At 36.1% G+C, this 20,219-nt stretch overlaps 1 protein-coding gene across 1 annotated transcript in view; it reads left to right on the top strand.

The window, feature by feature from the left end:
- STK3 (serine/threonine kinase 3) overlaps window positions 1–20,219 on the top strand; it is a 282,030-nt gene that overhangs the window by 178,146 nt on the left and 83,665 nt on the right. The window contains 1 exon segment of the mRNA XM_047842418.1: window positions 19,527–19,719. Within this exon segment, the coding sequence (XP_047698374.1) occupies window positions 19,527–19,719 (193 nt within the window).

Here is a 20,219-nt window from a genome sequence, read left to right as displayed (position 1 = left end):
TCACCATGATCAAGTGGGAAGTCATTCCTGGGATGCAGGGCTGGTTCAACATTTGCAAATCAATCAACGTGATACATCACATCAATAAAAGAAAAGATAAGAACCATATGATCCTGTCAATCGATGCAGAAAAGGCATTTGACAAAATCCAGCACCCTTTCTTAATAAAAACCCTCGAGAAAGTCGGTATAGAAGGAACATACTTAAACATCATAAAAGCCATTTATGAAAAGCCCACAGCTAACATCATCCTCAATGGGGAAAAACTGAGAGCTTTTTCCCTGAGATCAGGAACACGACAGGGATGCCCACTCTCACCACTGTTGTTTAACATAGTGTTGGAAGTTCTAGCATCAGCAATCAGACAACAAAAGGAAATCAAAGGCATCAAAATTGGCAAAGATGAAGTCAAGCTTTCACTTTTTGCAGATGACATCATATTACACATGGAAAATCTGATAGATTCCACCAAAAGTCTGCTAGAACTGATACATGAATTCAGCAAAGTTGCAGGATACAAAATCAATGTACAGAAATCAGTTGCATTCTTATACACTAATAATGAAGCAACAGAAAGACAAATAAAGAAACTGATCCCATTCACAGTTGCACCAAGAAGCATAAAATACCTAGGAATAAACCTAACCAAAGATGTAAAAGATCTGTATGCTGAAAACTATAGAGGGGCGCCTGGGTGGCGCAGTCGGTTAAGCGTCCGACTTCAGCCAGGTCACGATCTCGCGGTCCGTGAGTTCGAGCCCCGCGTCAGGCTCTGGGCTGATGGCTCAGAGCCTGGAGCCTGTTTCCGATTCTGTGTCTCCCTCTCTCTCTGCCCCTCTGTCTCTCTCTGTCCCAAAAATAAATAAAAAACGTTGAAAAAAAAAATTAAAAAAAAAAAAAAAAACTATAGAAAGCTTATGAAGGAAATTGAAGAAGATATAAAGAAATGGAAAAACATTCCGTGCTCATGGTTTGGAAGAATAAATATTGTCAAAATGTCAATACTATCCAAAGCTACCTACACATTCAATGCAATCCCAATCAAAATTGCACCAGCATTCTTCTCAAAACTAGAACAAGCAATCCTAAAATTCATATGGAACTACAAAAGGCCCCAAATAGCCAAAGTAATTTTGAAGAAGAAGACCAAAGCAGGAAGCATCACAATCCCAGACTTTAGCCTCTACTACAAAGCTGTCATCATCAAGACAGCATGGTATTGGCACAAAAACAGACGCATAGACCAATGGAATAGAATGGAAACCCCAGAACTAGACCCACAAACATATGGCCAACTAATCTTTGACAAAGCAGGAAAGAACATCCAATGGAAAAAAGACAGTCTCTTTAACAAATGGTGCTGGGAGAACTGGACAGCAACATGCAGAAGATTGAAACTAGACCACTTTCTCACACCATTCACAAAAATAAACTCAAAATGGATAAAGGACCTGAATGTGAGACAGGAAACCATCAAAACCCTAGAGGACAAAGCAGGAAAGACCTCTCTAACCTCAGCCGTAGCAATTTCTTACTTGACACATCCCCAAAGGCAAGGGAATTAAAAGCAAAAATGAACTACTGGGACCTTATGAAGATAAAAAGCTTCTGCACTACAAAGGAAACAACCAACAAAATTAAAAGGCAACCAATGGAATGGGAAAGATATTTGCAAATGACATATTGGACAAAGGGCTAGTATCCAAAATCTATAAAGAGCTCACCAAACTCCACACCCGAAAAACAAATAACCCAGTGAAGAAATAGGCAGAAAACATGAATAGACACTTCTCTAAAGAAGACAACCAGATGGCCAACAGGCACATGAAAAGATGCTCAACGTCGCTCCTCATCAGGGAAATACAAATCAAAACCACACTCGGCTATCACCTCACGCCAGTCAGAGTGGCTAAAATGAACAAATCAGGAGTCTATAGATGCTGGAGAGGATGTGGAGAAACGGGAACCCTCTTGCACTGTTGGTGGGAATGCAAACTGGTACAGCCACTCTGGAAAACAGTGTGGAGGTTCCTCAAAAAATTAAAAATAGACCTACCCTATGACCCAGCAATAGCACTGCTAGGAATTTACCCAAGGGATACAAGAGTACTGATGCATAGGGGCACTTGTATCCCAATGTTTATAGCAGCACTCTCAACAATAGCCAAATTATGGAAAGAGCCTAAATGTCCATCAACTGATGAATGGATAAAGAAATTGTGGTTTATATACACAATGGAATATTACGTGGCAATGAGGAAGAATGAAATATGGCCCTTTGTAGCAACATGGATGGAACTGGAGAGTGTTATGCTAAGTGAAATAAGCCATACAGAGAAAGACAGATACCGTATGTTTTCACTCTTATGTGGATCCTGAGAAACTTAACAGAAACCCATGGGAGAGGGGAAGGAAAAAAAAAAAAGAGGTTAGAGTGGGAGAGAGCCAAAGCATAAGTGACTCTTAAAAACTGAGAACAAACTGAGGGTTGATGGGGGGTGGGAGGGAGGGGAGGGTGGGTGATGGGTATTGAGGAGGGCACCTTTTGGGATGAGCACTGGGTGTTGTATGGAAACCAATTTGACAATAAATTTCAGATATTGAAAAAACAAACAAATAAATAAATAAATAAATAAAACACCTGACTTTGGCTCAGGTCATTATCTCATGGTTCGTGAGTTCAAGTCCCACACTGGATGAGCATGAGCCCCACCTAGGGTGAGCTTGAGCCCTGCTTGCGGGGAGCCTCAGTTTCTCTCTCTCTCTCTCTCTCTCTCTCTCTCTCTCTCTCTCTCTCTCTCTCTCTCTCAAAAAATAAATAAATAAATTTTAGGTTTTTTTATCCCTGGAATAAATCCTGCTTGCTTGTAGCATATGATCCTTGTCATGAATTGCTAAATTTGGTGTGCTAATGATTTGTTGAGGATTTTTGCATCTTTGTTCATCAGGGATACTGCCCTATAATTTTCTTTTGTTTATTTGTTTTTGGTATCAAGGTAATATTTTTTTGGAAGAGTTTGAGAAGAATTGTTTTCAGTTCTTCTTTGAATGTTTTGTAGAAGTTACCAGTGAAGCCTCTGGTCCTGACATTTTGTTTGTTGGTTTTTGATTATTATTGAATCAGCCTCCTTGCTAGTAATTGATCTATTTAGATTTTCTTTTTTTCTTTCATCATGTATGTTTCTAAGGATTTATCCTTTTTTTCTAGGTTTTTCAATTTGTTGCTGTATAATTGTTCATAGTAGTTTCTTATAATCTATGTCTGTGTCATCAATTGTAACATCTCCTTTTTCATTTCTAATCTTATTTGAGTCCTCTCACTTTTTCTGGGGGGTCTAGCTAAAGGCTTGTCAATTTTGTTTATCTTTTTAGAGAACCAGCTCTTAATCTCATTGATCTTTTCTATTATCTTTTTAGTCTCTATTTCATATATTTCTGCTCTAATCTTTACTATTTCCTTCTGCTAACTTTGGGCTTCATTTGTTATTTTTCTAGTTTCTTGAGGTATAAAGTTAAGTTGTTTATTTGAGCCTTCTCTTCTTTCTTGAGGTAGGTATTTAATGCTACGAACTTCCCTCTCAGAATTGCTTTTGCTGCATCCCATAAATTTTGGTATGTTACTTTTCCATTTTTGTTTATCTCAAGGTGTTTTTTTATTTCTCCCTTGATTTCTTTGACCCATTGGTTGTTCAGTAGTATGTTGTTTAATCTCCACATACTTATAAATTTTCAAGTTTTCTTTTTGTCATTAACTTCTAGTTTCATACATTTGTGGTTCAACATCCACAAATCAGTCAATGTGATACAACACATTAATCAAGTGGAGGGTAAAAATCATATGATCATCTCAATCGCTGCAGAAAAAGAATTTGACAAAATTCAACATCCGTTTATGACAAAAACTCTCAACAAGGCAGGTATAGAGGGAGTGTACCTCAACATAATAAAAGCCATATATGACAAGCCCACAACTAATGTCATATTTAACTGTGAAAAGCTTTCAGCTTTCTAAGATCAGAAATAAGACAAGGATGTCTATTCTCACCACTTTTATTCAACAGAGTATCCTAGCCAGAGCACTTAGGCAAGAAATAGAAATAAAAGGTGTCCAGATCAGAGAGGAAGAAGTAAAACTGTCACTATTTGTAGATGACATGATACTATATAAAGAAAACCCTGAATATTCCATCTGAAACCTATTTAGGACTAATAAACTGAATTCTGGAAAGTTGCAGTATACAATATCAGTATATAAAAATATGTTGCATTTCTTTACACTAATAATGAACTATCAAAGAGAGAAATTAAGGAAAAAATCCAATTTATAATTGCATAAGAAAGAGTAAAATATCTATGAATGAATTTACAAAGGAGATGAAAGACCTGTATATTAAAAACCACAAGACATTAATGAAAGAAATTAAAGAAGACACAAATAAATGAAAAGATATTCCATGTTTATGGATTAGAAGACTTTATATTATAAAATGTCCATAGGACCCAAAGCAATCTGCAGATTCAGTGCAACCCTTATCAAAATTCCAGTGGCATTTTTCACAGAAAACAAATCAGCCAAAAATTTGTATGTAATCACAACAGACCCTGAATAGCCAAAGCAATCTTGAGAAAGAACAAAGACAGAGGCACCACAATCTCTGATTTCAAACTATATTACAAAGCTATAGTAATCAAAAGCATATCATATTGTCATTAAAAACAGACACATACATCAGTGGAACAGAATAGAGATCCCAGAATTAAGCCCACCCTTATATGGTCAATTAATTTACAACGAATGAGCTGCTAACAACAATGGGGAAAGGACGGTTTCTTCAATAAATAGTGTTGGGAAAAATGGACTGCTACACACAAAAGAATGAAACAGTATCCATATCTTACGCCATACACAAAAACTAACTTGAAACAGATTAAAAGACCTGAAACCATAAAACTCCTAGAAAAAAATATAGACAACTCTTTGATACTGGTTTTGGCAATGACCTTTGGATCTGATACCAAAAAGCAGAGGCAACAAAAGAAAAGATAAATGAATGGGACTATGTCAAGCTAAAAAGCTTCTGCACAGCAAAGGAAACCATCAACAAAATGAAAAGACAACCTATTGAATGTTAGAAAATAATTTAAAGTCATATAACTGATAAGAGGCTAATCACCAAAATATATACAGAACTCCTACTACTTAATAGCGAAAGCCTCACAAATAATCCGATTAAAAAATGGGCAGAAGATCTGAATAGACTTTATTTCAAAGAAGACATACAGATGGCCACCAAGTACATGAAAGATGCTCAACATCATTAATCATTAGGGGAATGCAAATCAAAACCACAATGATGTATCACCTCACGCCTGTTAGAATGCCTATTATCAAGAAGACAAGAAATAGCAAGTGCTGGCAAAGATGTAGAGACAAGGGAACACTGGTGCACTGTTAGTGGGAAATTAAATTGGTGCAACCATTCTGGAAAGCAGCATGGAGATTCCTCAAAGAATTAAAAATATAACTATCATATGATCCAAAAATTGTACTTCTTTGATATTTACCCAAAGAAAACAAAAACAATTCGAAAAGATATGTGCATTCCCCATGTTCATTGCAGCATTATTTATAATAGCCAAGATATGTAACCAACCTAAGTGTCCATCAGTGGGTAAATGGATAAATAAATTGTGTTATTATGTATATAATGGAATATTCTAAAAAAAAGAGGAATTTTGCCATATGTGATAGCATGGATAGAACTTATGCTAAGTGAAATGTCAGAGAAAGACAAATACCATATGATCTCTCTTACAAGTGGAATCTAATAAATAAAAACAAGAACAGAAAAATCAAAAACCTCATTCATAGATACAGAGAACAGATTAGTTGCCACAGGAGGCAGGGGGTGAGGGAGTGAGAGAAATGGATGAACCTTTCTTAAAAATTTTTTGTTTTGTTTAAATAAATTGAAGGGTGCCTGGGTGGCTCAGTTGGTTAAGCCTCTGACCTTGGCTCAGGTCATGATCTCACGGCTTGTGAGTTCAAGTCCCACGTCGGGCTCCGTGCTAACAGCACAGAGCCTGGACCTGCTTTGGATTCTGTGTCTCCCTCCCTCCCTGCCCCACCCCGCTTGTACTCTCTCTGTCTCTCAAAAATGAAAAAACGTTCAAAAAACTTTTTTAAATAAATAAATAAATTGAGTAAAAATTTTTAAAAAGGAAGAAAGAAGGAAACCAACTACCCTCAACTCCACTGAGTACCGAAGGTCTACCATTGTTCCCTCTGAACACAGCAAGATACAAATCACCTTAACAAAAGTATGACACTACAGACTTACAATCAGTTGGCCTAAATTCTGAGTTGCTTCATTGAGAAAACTAAGGAATTTGAGTTGGCATTTGAGATTTAAAAAAAAATTATTTTGATTCCAAATTCCACCTTTTTATTGCTGGTATATATAGGAAGCAAATGATTTTTTATATTGTGCTTATATCCTATGACCTTGTTGTACTTGGTTATCAGTTCTAGGAGTTTTTTGTAGATTCTTTGAAATTTTCTGCATAAATAATCCTTTTACTTAGAAATAAATCTTTATAACTTTTGTATATATTTTTTGTCTTACCACAACTAACTAGACCTCAGTTTTCTTTTAACTCTTAATGTTTCTGCATCCTCACTAGTTTTCTCTGTCTCCCTGTTTCAGATGATATATCTTTTTTCACTCATAAAAATTCATATAGAATAAAACTAAAATGTGGTTTTTGCCTACAAGAAGATTGTAGTGTGGTGGGTGAGACACCAAGTGAACTGATGACTCATCACAATACAATATGAAAGTACTGTAATAGAGCTCTGCACAAAGAGCAGTCATTGTTATTTTATTGCCCTTTGATTTTCCTTCTACCTCCCTTTATAAATTTTTTTAATGTTTATTTGTTTGAGAGAGAGCAAGAGAGAACGCACACTCATGTACGTGCACGCAAGCAGGAGAGGGGCAGAGAGAGAGGGACACATGAATCCCAAGTAGGCTCCAGGCTCTGAGCTGTCAGCACAGAGCCCGATATGGGGCCCGAGCTCACGAACACTGAGATCATGACCTGAACCGAAGTTGGACACAACTGACTGAGCCACCCCGGCGCCCCTACCTCCTTTAAGGGTATCTTCTCTACTTGCCTTTTCTTTTCTGTCAGTCATAGTATCTCTTCTTTCTAGGGCCTTTCTCCTCAAACTACAAATGTAGTTGTTTTTCACCATTTAAAAAAAAAAATCAGGGAAGAAATCAACAATAACTGATTCACTAACAAACCTCATGATAGAGTAGTCAGAGCCTTTGTTTCTTCACTCACCCACATTTTCTCTCTACCCCTTAGACTGTGGCAAAATATTCTCCCAGCAGCACTCTCTCCAAGGCGACTTTCTGGGTAAGATGAGATGGCTTTAGCACTTGCTTTAATTTGAGGTGTCCCTGGCTCATCCAAGTCATTTTATGTAGCAGGCAGTTGGATATGCAGGTTTGAAGCCTCAGGGAGAGAGCAAGTAATTAGGAATCAGCAGGCTTTTTGCAATTGGTAGCAAAACCATTGGCAAAAATAGGATTGCTCAAAAAGTGTTTAAAGCAAATTATAAGTTGCTGCTTTTCCTTAGACTCATTTCTTCACCCTCATTTGCCTGATTAACTCCTTATCTTTCAGGAGTCATCTTGACCATGATTCCTCTGGAAAGGGGGAACCTTTCATGATGCTCTTTTAAGCTTCAGCTGAACAAGTGCTTCTATATGGTTCCTGAATGTACCCTGTGTTTACCTCTATGAGAATATCTATCTCACTTTGTCTATTTTCTACTTCTGTCCACTAAACTGTATGTTTCTCTGGGGCGCCTGGGTGGCTCAGCTCGTTGAGCGTCCGACTTCGGCTCAGGTCACGATCTCTTGGTCTGTGAGTTCGAGCCCCACGTCAGGTTCTGTGCTGGAGCCTGGAGCCTGCTTTGGATTCTGTGTCTCCCTCTCTCTCTGCCCCTCCCCTACTCATGCTCTGTCTCTCTCTCCGCCAAAAATAAATAAACAAAAATTAAAAAAATTTTTTTTAAACTGTACGTTTCTCAAGGACAAAGACTATATTTTAGTACAATGCATGGCACACAGAATTTATTATATAAATATGTAATTTTTGATTCATCAGCTATATATATTTACTTATCTTTATAATACAACCTTTATAGTAGATTCTACCGGACTTTTACCCCTTATTATTTAGCATAGTGCCGCACAATTATCATCAGTACAGAATGCATTTGCATTTAAGGTGCATACTGGTACTGAAGTATTTTCCTTCAGCAATTCTTAAGCCAAATGTCATAAATATTTGGTTGGGGGTGTAGAGGAAGATTGCTTGTTTTTTGCTTCCCTGATAACTCCTCTCTGCTCCAGAATTTCATTTGTATTACATAAACCACACATTAAAATGAATATTGCTAGTAGTCTTCTTCTGAATTGTATGCTTTGGAGAGTGATTTCTCAAAATCATTTTATATTACATTTCTAACTTTACATAAGTGACGTTTCTTCTGTTAAGTGTGTATTAAAGTTTTTATTTGCTATTAAACACTATCATAATGGAATAGAAAAGGGACAGAAAAGAAAGGATGCAGGAAAGAAAAAATTCTTTTCAAAAACAAATTAGCCCTTGTTCTACAAACATAAGATATACAATTGTAAATCTTTTTTTTATTAAAATTTTTTAACATTTATTTGTTTTTGAGCTGTCAGCACAGAGCCTGATGCAGGGCTCAAACTCATAAGCCATGAGATCCTGACCTGAGCTAAAGTCGGATGCTTAACTGACTGAGCCACCCAGGCATCCCTACAATTGTAAATCTTTTAATATAAAACAATTTAGAATGCAATGATAAAGTAATATGAATGTTTGATATTTCCTGTTGTATGTTTCTGTCAATTTTGTGGAATCAGCAACTATTCACTGAGCTCCTGCTATTGTATGGAAGTCATTGGGAAGATTACTGAGTGTAGGCAACCTGTCCTTTAAGAAACAAATATTGCTTATTTAAAAATATAACTTGGCTATACTTATATTTTAAAATATATCAGCTTAAGACAGGGAGCCACTAGCCTCTTTCTGAAAGGTATTGATAGTATGTTAGTAAACATAATAACCTGTTTTATGAACCTGTATTATCTGTAAATCTCCAATTAATGGAATTTGTTCTAGTGTTTTGTCTTTGGTGCCCTCTTGTGGATTTTTTATAAACTGCTTGTAACAACAATTTTTAAAGGTGTTATTTTTATTTTAAAATAGTTGATTTTTTAATTTTTATATTTTGTTAGTCTTTTGACATCATTTTGGCTCTAAGAAAAAATAAAAACCATGGTTAAGGTTGCTTTTACTTTTTAATTTACTGTATTGTATATCAGTATTATGCACAGGGGATGTAAGATAATCTTTTGTTTGGAAACTTTTAATATAATGCCAAGAACTTGTGCAGTCTTGCATCATGGAGCCTCTGAAGTCCTGCCCACACGCCTTCTCACCATTTAGGCTTGTACTGATGAACAAGTCTTTTATGACTTTTGGAGATCTTGAATGCTTTGATGTAACTCTAAAACATGCCTGTGAACATGCAAAAAGTTAGGATCCATGAAGGCAGAAGTTTCTGTTTGTTAAAGACAGGTATGTCAAAGACAGCAGCTGAATAAGCTCGTATGCTGGCCTTGCAGTGAAACAGAAGGACCACCTACTTACAGCAATGAGAAGACAGTTCATTCGTTGGACAGATTCTCAGATACTGTAGATCTTAATAGCTTTTGTTGGTAAATACCAATTTATTACCTTTTTCGGCCTGTCAGACATTGAAGCGGTGCTTAAGGGCAGCTGTTTGAAAGAGAGTATTTTTGATGTTTTTTCAGTAGTTCTTAGCTCAGTTGGGTTGAATGTGGAGCTAATGAGACCAGAGTTAACCAGCTGCTTCTGCTGTGAGCCATCTCACTGGTAACAAAGAAACAAGGTTTGTTGGTAAAGGGGCAATGGGGTAAGTGCTCTTCTTTACTGTATTTGGAAGTGGAATTTGAAGATAATGTTCCCGTGTCACTTCAGTATGTTCACCTTGCTGTAGCACAGAGGTGTTTTTAGTTAAGTGGTACAAAGCCCTCTTTTTGGATGTGAGACATAAAAGCAAATGTGCAGTAGTACCCTTTCATTTTTCCTTTTACTAATTCAAGTAATAAGTCAAATTTATCATTGACACAGGTTAGCAGTGTAACCAACAACCTTGGATTTTGTTATGCACAGGGAGAAAAGTGAAAGATTCCTGCCATAGTTTTCCCCAGTTTTATGTCCATTCCCTTGAAGTCGCACCTTACATGCCTTGTTGATTTCCTATTTGACCCTTTCACCACAAATTGATTATTAGATTTCAGTGCCTTCATCATGTGAGAAAGTGGCAAATTCCATTAAGTCATTTTTTTGGTTATAAATAATTGGCATTATTTATTTTATCTTCTCCATCTTTTCAAATTAGAACCTTTCACACTTTTCTCGAGTCAGTTTCATCTCTTTAGGTTCAGAGTATTGGAGTTATTTTGATAATTTGACCAGAAAGTTTACATAATCTATTGATTCTTTCAGGATTTCTTTCAGATTCAACTTGTGATTCCTGTTTCTGTAAACCTTTTAGTATAGGCTGTGATTACCTCAACTCTGGATTTCAGTAATAACCTTCTGACTCCCGGTTCTCTTTCTCTAGTCTTGTTCTCCATTCATTCTTGAGTCTCCAAGGTTCCGGTCAGTCCTCTGCCGACCAACCTATTCCATTTCTCAGTGTTGAGAGCACTCTGTAAACTGTAGGTCATTTGTTAATGCAGTCAGAATGACTTAATGCCTTCCCTTCTAGACAGAATTATTTCTACTTTTGTGCTTGTTTTTTCCAATCTAAAATGCCACTGTATACTCTTTACTAATTTTTATCCTAGAAATTTTTGTCTTAGAAAGATGCAGCTTTCTAAGTTGACTAACTTAATTTTAAGGGAGAAGGGAGTCTTACTTCTGGTGTTTGTTGTTTCTACCCATTCTTGATAGCTTGTTCATTCATTACTTATCTTTTGGATTGTGAGCTCAACTCTAGCTGGGTTTTATTTCTGAGAATGATTATTTCTGGGTTGATGATTGAGTTTGAGTCCCTGTCCAGGGTGGATATTTTTGTTTGTTTCCATCAGGCACCCCAGGTACTTCCATAGTGGGACTGCATTAGGCTAATTTCTCAGCATGAAGTTCCCCACACCTTGTGGGTAACGTTAGAAAGCCAAAACCCATAACTATACCTTCTAAAAGGAAGCCCCACCACCACCCACTTCCCATCCTTGCATAAAGCCGAAGTGAGACAAACAAGTTTGCATGTCTTCTCTGCCTTTGAGTACATTTTTTCTTGTTCACCCTTTCACTGAGGATGTAGACTTTCAAGATCCCCACCTTTATACAGGGGTTTCAGTTCTACTGTGGAGAGAACCCAAAGACTTGTCGCTTGTTCCCTTTATCCACTAAAATGGATACCCTATTACCACCCCATCCCCATCATCTTATGCCCCTAAGGCAGCCCCTGAGGTCAGATTTAGGTTATTCTCACTGTTTCCCAGCTCTGTCTGGGGCCCTTGGGGATTTCCTTTAGTGTCTCAAGAGTTCAGTTACGCATTTATAGTATGTTTGTTACATTTATTATTTGCTGTTTTAGTGTCATCCCTGATTGGCACCTCTAAGAGGTTTGAAAGATATCCAGACCACTATAATATTGCAACTGTTTATATAATTGGTTCATTTATATATTTTACACGTTCACTTTTTTCCTAAAAAATCGTTTTGGAAAAAAAATAAAAGTGAATTTTGTATGCTGTAGCAGAATGTATCCTCAGTGGAATTCTCTAGTTGAATCAAAACCATTAAGATCACTGCTGTATGCTGATAATGTGCTGTTATGTAATTGTACTAGCAGTAAAGATGTATTTAATATTTCAAGAAGGGAAATAAAATAGAGTATTTCCAATTGGAAAAACACGTATTTAAGGAATAGTCTATCTCATCAATGTTACAAATGGCAAATGCTTTCTAATGTGTTTATGTGAATATCTTTAATATCAAAGAGTAGCTGAATATTTAGAAAATCCTTTAAAGTAGTAGATCTTGCATATGTCGGGATACCTAACGCAAAATCTGATTATTTCTCAGACTGTTACAGCATAAATCTATCTTAGCAATGGAGTAGGATTTCCTAATAATGTTTTCAAATATTTGTATTCCATGTGGATTTTATGATTCATAACCTGGATTATCATCAGTACTCTGTTTTGCATTCCTGGCACATGATGACCACTGATTGAAATGCTATTGTATTCCTTACTGGAATTGGCTGCTTTCTACAGTGGAGAAGCATCTGTTCCACAGACCTTTTTCTATAAAATATCAACATGTTTTTCTTCTGCTTTTCTTTTGTGAGGAATAACAAAATATATATAAATGAAGTGTGACTTTGGAAAAACATTTTAACTGTTTTATTGTAAAAATGTTAAAAGCACCAAATGGAATTTTAATAATAATCTAAAATACCAGGAATAATTTCAGAGTTAATGATTTTTTAAAAGTAAAAAGTATTGCTGAAAAGTTTTTACCACCATCACCACGTTATTAGTGTCCGAGTCTTCAAATTTCATAGAAACTGGTTCTCATTCCATCTGTACTTTATTAATTACTGTTTGGGTGCCACCCTCCCATTAGTGAATTGGGTCCTCATCCTTTTTTTTTTTTTGCATTGCTCTTTTATTTACTATCAATTTGTAAATTAGATTAGCATCCTTTAGCAAAGTGACTATGTCAGTGAAGATAATATGCTATAAGAGCAATCGCTTCCAAACTTGATTTATTGTTTTTATAATTGTATAGATTGTCTGGGCCAGTTGTGTGAATCCAGAAGGGCTTCGGATTCTGTCTCATTATTGTAGATTCAAATCTAATATGGATATAGGAAGACTAAGAGTATTATTGCCCGTCACCCAAATGTTATGTTAATTGTCACAGCACTGAATCTTACAAGGATGAGAGACAAATGACTCACACATATAAAAATAGATGCAGTGTTTTGGGAATTAAACTGGTTGCAAACATGATAAAATAAGGTATTAAACTAGCAGTTGATATTTTAAAAGAACTGATAGAAAATCAGTTGTTTCCTTTCTTCCTCAGTGGGGTCTACTAGAAAGAGTAATTCCAGGTTTTTTTATTAGCTTTCGGACCAAGTACAATCAGTTTATTTATGTATATGTCAGTTTCTTTATCTTTTAGCAAAAATGAGACATGCTCCCGCTAACCACTATTAAATTCAGCTAGACCTGAGAAATGCTGTAAATAATTGTAAAGCTTTATAAAATTGAAAGTTAGATCTTCGGCTTCAGAATCAGAATGACCTAGTTAGAATCCTTATTCCTCTACTTATTTGTTGTATGACCTTAGACAAATTATTAAACTCACTTGAATTTCAGGTTCATTGTTTGCAAAGTGGGGTTAATAATATCTCACAGGATGAATAAGAGGATTAAATGGGAATAGCCTACAAAAAGTTTTTAGCATAAGTTCTTCTACTCATTGGTAACTATTTTTATGACTATTAAAAAAATGATCAACTAATAATTCTAGTTAATAGCATTATTTTCCCTCTCAGTTTCTTCAGTTGCCATTCTATATTTTATTTAAAAATATTTTTTTAACATTTATTCATTTTAAGAGACAGAGAGAGACAGAGCATGAGCAGGGAAGGGGCAGAGAGAGGGAAACAGAATCCGAAGCAGGCTCCAGGCTTGGAGCTGTCAGCACAGAGCCTGACACGGGGCTCGAACTCACGAACTGCAAGATCATGACCTGAGCCAAAGTCGGATGCTCAACTGACTGAGCCACCCAGGCGCCCCAGCCATTCTGTACTTTAAAATAATAAGTTAAATAAAATTCTCCCGTAGAACCTTGTATAACATTGTCCTCAGTTCTGTGCTTTGGCACTACCTCATAATAAGGGCTTTAACATTAGTTTAATAGATTATATAGTAAGAACAGGCTTTGTGCTGGATGCCAGGAATAGAACTGTTAACAGGATTTGGTTACTGTACTTACAGGTTTTAGAATCTAATGGGAGATTTGGACAAGCCAAGTATATAGATAATTACAGTATTGCGTAATAAGCATATGAGTGGCATAAGCATAAGGTGCTCTGACAGTACAGAATATGGCACTTAATTGAGTCTTGGGCTGTCTGAGCTGAGAAGGGATGTCTGAGTGTGGCTTTGCTATAAAAAGAAGCTGTAATATAAAGCAGTCACCCAAATTTGTGTGTATTTGTTACATACATAGTATGTATCGTTTTGACCTAATTTAAGGGCAGCCTCCTCTGCGAGGCTTTCTTCATTTGTTAGAGGCAGAGGTAGAGGTCACTTTTCTCATGGTACTTAACAAATCGCCTGGTAATTTATCCCTCACACGTCAGTCAGTTTCTCTTAGACATCAGACTCCTTAAAAAACCAAAATGGAGCAGAATTTTTCTTATTTATCTTTGTATCTCCAATGCCTGGTCTACTCCTTGACATATTACAAATTTACAATAAATCCTTGCTGAATGAATTAACAAGTGAAAATATAAATTGATCCATTTATTAAATAAATTCTTATTAAGTACCTATTGTGTGATAGGTGTTCTAAGCATCGGAGATTCATCGATGAAAAAGAAGCCTCTGCCTTCATCAAACCTACATTCTAGTGGTAGAGAAGCCAAGTAGAGGCTATGAAGAATACAGAAGGATAAAAGATTGATGGAGACATTGCTTTCAGCTTGGTGGTCAGAAAAAGCCTCACTAAGGTGGTGACATCTAAGTAGAGACTTGAGTTAAGTAAAGAGTAAAGCTGTCTTGTGGAGGAGCATTCCAGGTTGAAAGATCAGCCAATTTAAAGGCTCGAGGAGGAACATGCTTAGAATGCTCAAGAAACAGCCAAGGATGGAACTTGGTGAGTGAGAAGGAATGTGATAGGAGATAGGATTGGCAGATGTTACTGAACCAGATCACATTTGGCTGATAAAGATTCTGGATTTTATTCTAAGTGTGATAGGAGGCCAAGAGCAGGGTTTTGAGCAGGAGAGTAACATGAAATGATTGATTTATCTTTTGAAAGGATCAATCTGCCTTTGAGAGACTAAAGTGGGCAAGAATGGGAACAGAGAAAACTATGCAGAGGCCATTTTTTAATGGTTTTTAACAGCTTATAATTTTTAACAGTTTATATATGTAGTTTACATGTATAGTTTATAATTTTTAAATCATACAGTATAATCGTACTGTTTTTAATAGTACAAATAAGAGAAGATGGTTTCACGAGAATGGACCAAATAATTTGTGTGGACTCTTTGGGAATAGGCACTGGTGACATAAGCTGTTAAATTTGTAAACCTGTACCTCTAACTTAAGCATTCAAGTGGATCAAAATTTAAATGTAAGTAAGATACATGTATTTAGTGGAGTAATAGACTAAGAAATATAAGAACTAGTTTCTTACTCCCACTTTGCTTTTAAATAGATATGTGTCCTCAGGGATGTCTCTTGCTTTCTATGAATCTCATTTTTTTCATAAATAAAATGAGGGGTTGAATTTTTAAAGGCTCATGATTTTATAGTTCTGTGTAAAGTAAGTATGTAATGAATGCTTACTGTATATGGAATACCAAATGAAACAGTGGAGTAGATTCGGAGGTACTGTAAGGTATTCTTATCTATAAGATACTTATATTTCTAAAAGATTTTACAAAGCATTATTCACAATATGAGATCACAAATTTAAATGCAAAAGTGTGTGATGCAGCTTATAAATTCTATAGAAGTTTAGAAAAGAGGATAATTAATAAGGACTAAATTAGCCATGAAGGTAGTAGATACTTGATCTGGGACTATAGGATTTAGTTAGAATGGACAGAGAGGAAAGAGCATTCTGAGTGGAGAAGAAGACGTGAACAAAGAAAGAACAGGTCTTAATGAGCATAGCGTGACATGGGTTTATAGCAGCTGGAGACTCAGTTAAGGTTGGCCTGAGTAAAATGGAGGACATTTGGACAATGGGAAAATAAGATTGGCCAGATAAAATAGGATAACATAGAAGACATTAAAATGAGGCAGAAGTGTTTAGCTTTTAAGGCAGGCAAGAACTATGGCCATTAGAGATTTCAGTAGGATATTATGGTACAATCGTTTTTAAGAAAGATTCGTATGGTATATGGGCTTTGAAGAAAGTGTGAAACTACTTTGTTCTAGTAATATGTAGGCATTTTGCATGTTTTTTCTCATTTAATCATCATAACTCCAATGAAAGAAACTAAAGTTTAGAGATTTTAAATTGTTTACCTAGAGGTCTTATGTCTCTTAAGTGATTCAAGCCAGGAATCTGTCTGATTCTAGAAGGTCAGGGTGGGAGAGACTCTTTAGTCAGGGAGCTTTTCTTGCATTCACCCAAGTATGAGGCAATCAGGAATTTACTCAGTAACAGTTGATATACAGAACTCTGTTGATATAGAGAATCAAAGACAGAATGAACCTAAGAAGACCTGTTGATTTTTTACTCTTGGGTAGCTAATGTAGATTACTGTGCTTTGTAGTGGTCGTTGTTGGGGATGGAGGCAGACAGGAGAGACTAAAGAGGTGGATGAGATGATATCTGATTTGGGATTGTTGAGTTTTAAACGTCATTAAGCATTTAAGTAATAAGTTCAGGAAGATTTCGGGATTTGGGAGTCTTCAACATGTTAGAGTGCTGAAGCATAAGAATGACGAAGTCATCTAAAAGAGAAGCTGAGAATAAACTGAGGGTTGATGGGGGTGGTAGGGAGGGGAAAGTGGGTGATGGGCACTGAGGAGAGCACCTGTTGGGATGAGCACTGGGTGTTGTATGGAAACCAATTTGACAATAAATTTCATATTAAATAATAAATAAATAAATAAATAAATAAATAAATAAATAAATAAATAAATAAATAAAAGAGAACCTTGTGAAAGAAGCACAAAAGACTTTGAGAGATATGCTGAATTTATCATGCAGGTTCAGGAAGAGGAAGGGCCATCAAACAGCTGAGAGCTATACAGATGTTCCTATTCTCTGTATTCGCATTTGACCTCTGTCAGAATTAGGTTTTGCTTGTTTCTACCTAAAGTGGAATGTATGTAAATGAATTTCACAGTATGTATCAAGTTTTTCCAGGTAGCATTTTGTCTGGTTTCTCAAACAGAATTTGTTAGTTTATTTTTATGGCCCAATTTCAGTTTATCTTTTGACGAACATTCTAAAGAGCAGTTTTTGGTTCATATTTATATTACTGATTTGATCTTTCTGTGAATTTACATTTAAAAACTAATGGCTACGATAAGACAATGAAAACACAGGCAACAAAAGAAAACAGATAACTTTGACTTTATCAAAATTAAAAACGTGTGCATCAAAGGAACCATCGAGAAAGTGAAAAGGCAACCTACAAAATGGGGAGAAATACTTGGAAATCATGTATCTGCTAAGGGGTTAATATCTAGAATATACAATGATCTCCTGCAACTTAACAACAAAAAACAACCTATATCAAAAATTGGCAAAGGACTTAAATAGACATTTCTCTAGAGAAGATATATGAATGGTCAGTAGCACATGAAAAGATGCTCAGCATCATTAGGGAAATGCAAATCAAACTACAATGAGATACCACATATCCACTAAGGATGGCTGTTATCAAAAAAACTAGAAAATAACAAGTCTTGGTGAGAATGTGGAGAAAATGGAACTTTGTGCACTGTTGGTGAGAATGTAAAATGGTGTAGCAACTGGGAGCAACAATTTGGTGGTTTCTCAAAAATTAAAAAAGAATTACCATATGATATAGAATTGCACTTCTAGGTTTATACCCAAAATAATTGAGAGCAGGGACTCAAATAGATACTTGTACACCAGTGTTCATTGCAGCATTATTTATAATAACCAAAAGGTGTAAATAGCCTAATGTTCATCAACAAATGAATGGATAAACAAATGTGGTGTGTGTGTATATATATAAATGGAATATCATTCAGTCTTGAAAAGGAATGAAATTCTGACACATGCTACGACATGGATGAACCTTGAAAACATGCCAAGTGAAATAAGCCAGACACAAAAGGCCATATATTGTTTGATTCTATTATATGAGGTACCTAGAATAGACAAATTCATAGTAACAGAGAGGAGAAGAGAGGTTACTGGAGATTGGGAAAAGGGGAGAATGAGGAGTTATTTTTTAATGGGCACAGGGTTTCTGTTTGGGATAATGCAAAAGTTCTGCAAATGAATATTAGTGATGATTGCATAATACTGTGAATGTACTTAATGCCTCAGAAATATGCACTGAAAGTTATTAACATGTTAAATTTTATGTGTATTTATCACAATTTTAACAAGAAAAAAGCTAATGGCCTTTGTACGAAGTTTTGTAAACATGACTGTTAGAATAGTGCCAACATGTTCTGTCTTTAATGTGCTGTCTCATATTTTTTTGGTCACTGTATTCTTTGTTTTGCATGTGTTGGTAATTTACCTATCTTAATCCTTATTTTAAAAATAGCTAGGGGCGCCTGGGTGAGTCAGTCGGTTGAGCGTCTGACTTCGGCTCAGGTCTTGATCTCGAGGTCTGTGAGTTCAGCCCCGCATCGGGCTCTGTGCTGACAGCTCAGGGCCTGGAGCCTGCTTCAGATTCTGTGTCTCCCTCTCTCTCTGCCCCTCCCCCGCTCATGCTCTGTCTCTCTGTCAAAAAGAAGTAAACATTTTTAAAAAATTTTTAAAAAATAGCTAGCAGCCTTCTATTTCATCCAATAGAAATTCTGTTGCTTGAGCTTTAATTACCTAAAACTTTAGATTATTTTGGATAACTTGGGCTCTTATGATAACATTTGTATGTATGTCTGTATATTAAAATTAGCTATATTAGTATTTTCATTATTGAAAGCGATATTGATATTATATTAAGTATGTCAAGTTAATTCTATTACTATAATGTATTATAAATTAATATTATTAAATATATCAGATATATTAATATTACATTAAATTAACATTATATTAAATTATTTTGAAATATAGTAATAACATTAAGAGGGAGATGGGCAAAATGGGTGAAAGGGAGTGGGAGCTACAGGTTTTCAGTTATGGAGTAAATAAGTCATGGAGATGAAAGGTGTGGCATAGAGAATATAGCCAATGGTAGGGTGATAGTGCTGTGTGGTGACAGACAGCAGCTACACTTGTGGTGAGCATAGCATAATAGATAGAGATGTTAGATCGCTATGTTGTGCACTTGAAACTAATGTAACATTGTGTATCAACTATAGTTCAATTAAAAAAGTATCATATGCTTGTCATATTGTGAAGAATTAAGAAATCTGGCCGTTTTAGAAAAGTCTTCCTTCACTGCAGTATTTTACTTGCAGGATGAAGATGAGCTGGACTCCCACACCATGGTGAAGACTAGTTCAGAAAGTGTGGGCACGATGAAGGCCACGAGCACGATGAGTGAAGGGGCCCAGACCATGATTGAACATAACAGCACCATGTTAGAATCTGACCTGGGGACCATGGTTATAAACAGTGAAGACGAAGAAGAAGAAGATGGGACTATGAAAAGTATGTGGCTTTTTCCCAATGAATATTAATTTTCTATCTTCTATAGAAGTACACTTCCTATTGAAACTAGGATACATTTTGTCTTTTTATAGCCAGTTGTGGAAAATTTTGTTTCCGGGCATTATTTAGTGGTAAGGAGAGTATGGCATAAGTAAATTTTAAAAAATTTAATATGGCAGAAAGCAGCACATCTTTAACTTAGGGTTATGGAACTTTTTCTGTTAAAAGATACTAACCCATAGCTTAATTTAATTTGTAAAGTATTTTAGAGATAAAAACATAGCGTTCCTGGGGCACCTCAGTGGCTCGGTCGGTTGAGCCTCTGACTTCAGCTCAGGTCATGATCTCGTGGCTCCTGAGTTCAAGCCCCGCATCAGGCTTTGTGCTGACAGCTCAGAGCCTGGAGCCTGTTTTGGATTCTGTGCCTCCGTTTGTCTCTGCCCCTTCCCTGCTCATGCTCTGTTTCTGTCTCTCTCTCTCAGAAATAAACAAACATTAAA

Source organism: Prionailurus viverrinus, chromosome F2, assembly GCF_022837055.1.
Source record: "Prionailurus viverrinus isolate Anna chromosome F2, UM_Priviv_1.0, whole genome shotgun sequence".
NCBI lineage: Eukaryota > Metazoa > Chordata > Mammalia > Carnivora > Felidae > Prionailurus > Prionailurus viverrinus.
The sequence above is the reverse complement of the archived record's forward strand: the minus strand, read 5'-3'. Positions and strand labels throughout refer to the sequence as shown.